Here is a 7,578-nt window from a genome sequence, read left to right on the forward strand (position 1 = left end):
CATTTAAAAACCATTACTTTATTAACACCTGTATATGTCAAGAGCTCTTTGCACTGGAGCTGGAGAAAAGAAAAAGAAACCAAAACCAAACCCTCTTCCCTGGTCAGACCCCAGTAGCATAAGGGCACGGGCAGAGCCCAGCACCAGGGAGGGCTTCTCTCGCTATTGAGGGCTTTGGCACACGGTGGGGCTTTTTTCCTCCCAGGCACTCCAGCAGCACAAGGGGAAATGCTGTGGGTTGGTTTTCTATTTTACATTTTTTTTTTCCCAAACAGATTATAAACCAGCTAAAGCCAAATGGAATTTCACGGGAGGAAAAAGCATTTCTCAGCTTGACAGCTCTCTCCTCACTGAATCCCAGGCCAGCTGCAAAGAAAAAATTTTTTAAAGAGTTCCCACCAAAAATGACCCCAACACCCAAGTAAGAAAAGCCCCTGGAGTTCAAGCCCCAAACCCTTGCCAATAATTCAGCATACCACAAAGTCTCGGGTAACAAAGTTGCGCAGAAGCCCATCGGCTTCATTTCTGTCCCAGGAGGAAAGTCCTCCAAAACACGCCCTGTTCCCACTGATGCTCTGGCATGTGGATGCAAGGGGCAAACAGCTGAAGTCATTTTGCAAAAATAAAGCCGAGATTGTATGGAAACCAAAGGAAACAGTGTTCTACTGCTCTTCAGCATCTTCATGGCCTCCCAGGTGAAACGTGGCTATTTGTTACACCTGAGAAATCAGACTCCACCAATCTTGTTCAGGCAGAGCCAACTTTGAAAACGACCCGTGGGTAAGTCAGAGTGGACTGGATTTACAGGACTGCAAGGAAATAAATGTTATTTAGACTACAGGACGACATCCAGGTTGCTATATTTAAGATAACTCAAACACAGCCTTCTCTCCAACGCTGCCCTGACGAAAGCAGGGTCTGGCACTGCTGGTCAGACGCCCACAGGCACTGCAGGCTGTTACTCCACAGGCTCAGATCAGCACAGCCGAGCTCCAAAAACAGCACAGAAACATTAATTAACTTTTCAGCCCCTTTAGGGCAGCACTCAGAGCCCCAGGCTGTGGTGCCTCCTGCCCTGCCTGGCCCCCCTGAGCATCAGCTGCCAGTGAGGAGGTGGGCTCCGACAGCCCGGCTGTCTCCAGAGATAGATGGCAGATTTAAACTCTATCCTCTGTGGCCTGGGAATGCCGAAGGAGCCACTGACAAGGGAAGCAGCAGGAGGAGGCAGGCGAGGATTTATGGAAAAGCAAAGCAGCTCGCAGCCCTTCCGCACCATGAGGCATCTTCACCGAAATGGCTGCACAGCCACAGACCTCCCTGCCCTCCCTTCCCCATCCCCCTTCTCCTCATTCACCCGCGCTGGCTCCAGGAAATGTTGAGCACGAGAAGCAGCGCCCAGAGCTGGCAGGAATCATGAGCACCCAGCATCCCCCGCCCAGCCTCCATCTTCCCAGCAACACTCCCGGCTCCCTCCAACTGCTTGTTGTTTTTTGGGGCTTTTTTTTAAATGCATTTATTTTCATAGGATGGAATCATTTGCAATTGAATATTGTAACCAAGATGTTAATGACAATTCAGAATAAAGATGTTTTTATCATCAGTCTGCAAAGATTTTTATGGCAAAATGGAGATGCATTTTGCATTGCAGGAAGAGCCTTTACAAAGCCATGACTTTGAAAAAGACGGATGCAAAATAAGGCTTTTTGGGCAATACAGGTGGTGGAAAGAGGACAACATGGAGTAAATAATTTGTGTCAAAAGTCAGATATTTTAAAGAAAAGAAAGCAACTTACCCAAAGCTGATCATCCATTCCTGGTGGGTTCTTTTTAATAAAAGCACCATAATATGTAGCAATATTTCGGTGGTGAGAATACTTCTTCAGCATGTTAATTTCTTGTTTGATCTCTTCCTCTTCATCCTGGGACGAGGCAAAAAGAAAAGAAAAACAAAACCAGGGGCACTAAGAGACTGCACTTCACAGGCTCCCACTTCTCTTTGTACGTGGGTGAACTTCCAAGCACCCCAATTTCGACCAACCTCTCCCAGGTTGCACCATTTTTTAGAGCCACTTTTTGCAGCTGAGCCCCATGAGCCTGAGGTCTGGACTGGAGACCAATGGGTTGCCCTTTGAGCAAAAAGCTAAGGAGAAAACACGTGCTTTGCCACATTCCCTGTTGTATTTCTGAACCTCGAACTGGACAGATCTGCAGGCAGTGTTGAAATTAGGTTGTTTCCTGGTGCAAGGACCTGCCAGGAGGGCTGGGCAAACAAAGCAAGGTCTGGCCAGGAACTGAGCCCTTGCCTGGAGACATGCTCTCCATCCAGAGGTGCACCAGTGTCAGGCTTTGGCATCACAGCAGAATTACATGTTTTCAGGATCTTAAACATTCCTCCACCTTTTAAAACTACTTCCTTTACAATCTGTGTTATAATTTACATCAGCATCATGCTGCTCCAAAGCTGAACAATACTGGTGTCACTCCAGTACTGCTGCAGCACACCCTCCTAGGGCCATCAAAGACAGTTTTTACGGCAGGAGTGCTCCTGCACTGTGCATCCCAGCTGTCCAACACACCACTCCTGCCTACCCTAGAAGCAGTACAAGATATTTGAGGACACCAGGTGTTATTGGTGGTGTGGTGGCACCACACAGGGAGCAAGCAGATGCTGCCCATCCACAAACTCTCTGCCAGATTCACTTGGTCCAGGTGACAAGCACCATCCCCATGGGCTGTCACAGCCCTTCTCCATCTGGTCTGCAAAGCAGCAATAGCTGAAGCAGCCCAGGCAGGGGAACTGCACCAATCCCTGTTTTGATGTCCTATCTCTTTGCTTTCACAACCATCAAACATGCCCTGGTTTTATTTTAAGTTGACCGAATTCCAACCTGCTGTAATTTCACAGGCTGTGGTGCAGTAGTTAGCACCCTGATGTCCATAAGCTTTATTATAAAAGCAGCAGTTATAAATGGGTTGATACTTCTTTATTCCTCTTTATTGCCCTTGTGTCCCTCATCTGCTTCTTCGTGACTTCAGTTTTACAAATGGGCAGAGGACACAACACCGCAGCGAAAAGTGAAGCTACAGCAGCTCTTCTTGAAGAGCGATGCCACCTGTCCAGGTGTCACACAACATGGACAGGAACACGGCTTTCTTCCCAAACTACCACAGAAAGGGACTTAATGGCTACCTTCCAGAGAGAAGTCAGGGAAGAACAGTGAAGATTAGGACAAGAGGAACAAATAAAAGCACCTGACTAGGAAAAATGGAGAGGAGCCACTGGGACACTTGGTCTAAAGTTTATCTCGAGTTCCTCTATAGGCTGAAGTATTCATTCAAAATGGGTGTGTGTGGGGGGGGAGGTGGGGAGTTGAAAAGGCAAAAAATCACCCCAAAAAACTAACACCAGGGCAGTGGAGGTCAGGACGGCACCTGAGGACATGTCTGCATGGCCAGGTTCAGGGGTCTCCAGCCCAACCTCCTGCTCCAAGCAGGACTATCGCCAGTGATCACCACAGCAAATCCAGAGAAGGAGGGAAGAAACAGGAATTATCACAACAAGCTGCTGTACCTAGTCCAGCCCTAAAACTAACAAATCCCACAGACCAGGTTTGACTGCCATGCTTTGCCTCCATCAATCCATTCTGTTACATCAATGGCTGGAAGTAGGTCATGCAGCATAGAGCAGGATCAGCCCCCAGAAAATTAATCCAAATTCTTTATTCAGAAGATAGTGGCTGCCCACACTGATCAAGTGCTGTAATTTGAGGGCATCTACACTGCAAGCTTCCCTAACAGACAATTAGCAAGAGCACAGATGAATTAAACAAAGCATCTTTCTCAGAGCCTTTGGGGGTTTAGTGCGAGGCACGTGGTGGGGATGAGATGCTGGCTGGGAGCTCACTTAAAACATGGGGGCTTTACACTTCAAAAACTTCATCCGTGAAACTGCAGACGGCTGTGGTTGAGATGACCACACTAGTTCTGTTCTCTGCAGGCTTTGGAAAGACATGTTGTGAGCAGGGACACCCTGGAAAAACAGGTGGGATGGAAGATCTGGACAAAACAAAGCAGCGGCCGTACTGAAATCAGTGCATGTCAGAAGGTGGTGAGGGCCTGGACACGTTTGGGTTTTCACCAGCATCCTTCACACTGAGCCTGGACCAGGTGCCAAATGTGGCTGTAAGCAATGAAACAGGGACTGGCTTTAGAAATTACTCCAAAAGTGATTCCCGGGACCATTTGTGTGGTGGCTGGAGGACAGGGCTCTAGATCTGACTTCAGCACCAAGAGATATGAAGCAGCCCCCACCACATCACAGGCTTACTGCATCTCCACTGTGGTCACCTCCCATCCTGCCCAAGCCTGGTCCTGCTCCCTCAGCACCCTTCTGTTGGTGACTACAGGCCAGTGACATCCTTTCAGAGGACATGAAGGTCTCACCTTTGCACCTCAGCTGGTCCTGCTACTGCCTACTAGATAGCTACTTCTACACTCACGCAATACTGGGGTTGTTCTGAGAAGCCACCACATGGGGTATTCCATTGGGTAGAAGAAGAGAGCAGAAATTCAGTTAGGGTTTTTTTTTTAGAGGACCAACTTTAAAAGCTTGCACATCATATATTAAAATAGCTGAAGCGTTTTAGTATGGCCAAAAGCAGCTTGAGGGGGAAATAATTAAGTATCCAAACAACACAGCTCATGCCAAATATCTGATTTAATATCTCAGATATTCAGAGATGAGAGATGCTGCTTTGGAAGGTAAAGACTTAGATCAGGAGCACCTACTTAAAGATGTGGCTGAAAATATCGGTTATTGTGAAGGATCAGATTTGGGCTACTTTTCTCCAACATCTTTTGTGACAATATTTTAAAGCCACTGAACTAAGTATGGTCTCAAATTTAAGCCCTTGTTCAGCCCCAGAGTAATATTCTGATTTCTCAGCTTAAATTTGCTGTAAACTCAGACTTCATCCCATGAGAATCTCACTGCTATTTATGCCATAGAGTTATGTTTGGTGGCTCTGCCCATTCCCTTACAGTCTGCTTCCCATGAGACCTAGATAAATGGCACTTGTAGATATCACAAGTAAACAGAAACAAATCTCATTCACATTTACTGACTTAATTCCATGCATCATTTCACCTGTTAGCACAAAAAAACCCCTGTAGATATTAATACCACACCAAAACATCTAAGGTATTTTAAAACATACTCATAAGGCCAGCTGACTCCTTCCACAGCAAGTCAATTCTGTACATCTGAACTCCTGAAAGCTACTTAAAAACATTAATTAAAAAAAAAATAAAGGGAGTAGATTGGGATCAAGTCCTAAATTTTGAAATGTATTATTCCAGTAAGCCCACAATAAAACACATCCTTGCTCCCAAACCTGGTGCTTACGTAAGCAAGAACTTTGGGAGGTATAATACTGCACTTAAAAATTTATTCAAGAAAAAGCATTTTCAGGTGACTCTCCTACATGCATCTGTTTAGGTTTTTAGGAATCATAGCAATTCAACTCTTTTTTTTTTTTTCTGTGGCCACTGGGAAATGGTGAAGCCATTCTTTCCCCTAAATCCATTTAGTAACTCATAAATTCTTGGTTTTCTTAGTCTGACAGGTTTCAAGAGAGCTGCATTTTTTCCTTTTTTAATTTAACTCGCCTAGTAAAGTTATTCATAACAGTACCTGAACATAGTTTTGGTGAACAAAAGCTTTTTGGTAAAAAACATGGATTTGGAGAAACTGAAATGTGTTACGAATACATGGTCCTGTTGCCACAATTTTCTTCAGTTTTATTAACACATTCAAAAGTGCCACTGCTGCAACTGGATGCTGCTTTGTTTCAGCATAAAGTTACTTAATCTCCAAAACTCTTGCAGATTTGTTTTTCTCTCATTTATTAAGACCAAAAACTCTTAACAGCACATTTCACATTAAGGCAAGGGGGGTTTGCTCCCCAGAAACACAATCCTGCCACCAACCCCCACCCATCATCACATCCCATCCCCTGTCCCCCCTTATCTGTCACTGAAGGATGCAGGAGGAGGAGGAGGATACGTTACCCCGGTGACGTCCATAACCTTAATAGCAGCAAGCTGGCCGGTCTTAACATGACGACCCTGCAAAAGAGAAGGGAGAAGTTTTCCTCGCAGTGAACAATATCCTTCAACAACCTCCTTGCCCTTGCAGCATCCACACATTTTTTGTCAAGAGCATCTTCACAGCAGCCATGATGGGAAAGCAATTCCCTCCCCTTCCTCCTGCCATTACCATTAATCAGCAAAGGGCCTTCAATGCTGTATTTTTCTGGCAAACAAGTGTTGGAAATATCCTTTAATGCTCAGCCATGCAAAAAAATAAACAGCTCGGGACCTCTCCTGAGCACAGAGCATGACTCGGCTGGAAATGGTTGGCTGGAGCTGTGGTGATGGGAATGTGCTGCTGGGGTACCCACACAGCACTGGCTTCAGTCCCCTCCTTGTCCTGCCTGGCTCTCACGGACTTGGGGATGCCCAAGGGACTCCAAGCTTGCCAGGCACCATTATACACCCTGTCCACTCATTTATTTATTTTGTAAATAAGTAAATAGGAGACTAGGGAGATTTTTAAAATCGGATTTGCTTCTTGGCTGTGGAATCAACCCCATCTCCAGCACTGACACAAGCAGGGAGCGTTCATCTAGAGGAGGTGCTCAAGAGCCAGCGTGGAAACAGCAGCTCCAGGACACATACAGCCTCCACCATTTTCAGCAACTAAAAAGTTACCAAATCACTGCAATGAACTGTCCGATGGGTAGTGCTCAACTACACAAATCCTAATAGAAAAATCCCTGGAAGTGATGGGGGAAAAATTATAAAAGAGCCCAAACTGTTGATGGGGTCTGAAAACAAACACAGCTGCTATCAGCTGCCTGTTCCCAGCCTTTCCCCCTCTCCCGAGAAGTGGATCACCCAACATCATATCACAACCACTCATACCAAATCATTCCCCACTCCATTTGAGGACACATACTCTGCTTACAAACTGGGAAGAGCCAAAGGAAGAGATGCTGCTTCTCCAGGAAAACCAGCAAACGCTGATCCCAGCAGGAGAGCCGGGAAGACAAGGGAAGCATCTCCATTTCCCAGCCATTTCTCACCAGGGAGCAGCCCAAGGCCCCATCACACGAGATACAGCATGGAGGACACACGGGGAATGGCAGCTCCTGCCCTGCAGCACTGATAGTTAATGCACCAAGGACACGGGGAGCAGAGGCTGAGAGGGGCCAAGCTGCAGCACAGCAAGAACAGGATAAAATATGAACTTTTTCTAAATTACAGGCTCCTCTGGCCCTGCTGCCCCTCACTAGTGTGTTTTTTGGTGAGCTGGGGTTTGTACCCAGGTTTTCCAGCCCTGCTGCAGGCTGGAGAAGGCCTTTCACACCGTCTCGCCTCCAGCAAGAACCCCAGACTACTAGACACAGGGACCTCTCCCCAGCCCTTCAGGTTTGCAGGCGCTGCGTTGGGGAGCAAACCCACGCGCTGGCTGCAGAGCAAAGCGGCATCATCCTCTCCAAATTTATGACTTCAGCA

General features: G+C 46.6%; 1 protein-coding gene across 1 annotated transcript in view; it reads right to left on the reverse strand.

Annotated features, from left to right (window-relative positions):
- Nucleotides 1-7,578, reverse strand: part of LOC104542881 (traf2 and NCK-interacting protein kinase-like) — a gene marked incomplete at its 3' end in the record, with an annotated part of 33,087 nt that overhangs the window by 22,279 nt on the left and 3,230 nt on the right. The window contains exons 2-3 of the mRNA XM_010187343.1: nucleotides 6,070-6,126; nucleotides 1,794-1,919 (exon numbers count right to left, since the gene is read on the reverse strand). Of these exons, the coding sequence (XP_010185645.1) occupies nucleotides 1,794-1,919; nucleotides 6,070-6,126 (183 nt within the window). The remainder of the gene's footprint in view (nucleotides 1-1,793; nucleotides 1,920-6,069; nucleotides 6,127-7,578) is intronic.

Source organism: Mesitornis unicolor, unplaced genomic scaffold, assembly GCF_000695765.1.
Source record: "Mesitornis unicolor isolate BGI_N332 unplaced genomic scaffold, ASM69576v1 scaffold14876, whole genome shotgun sequence".
Taxonomy (NCBI): Eukaryota; Metazoa; Chordata; class Aves; order Mesitornithiformes; family Mesitornithidae; genus Mesitornis; species Mesitornis unicolor.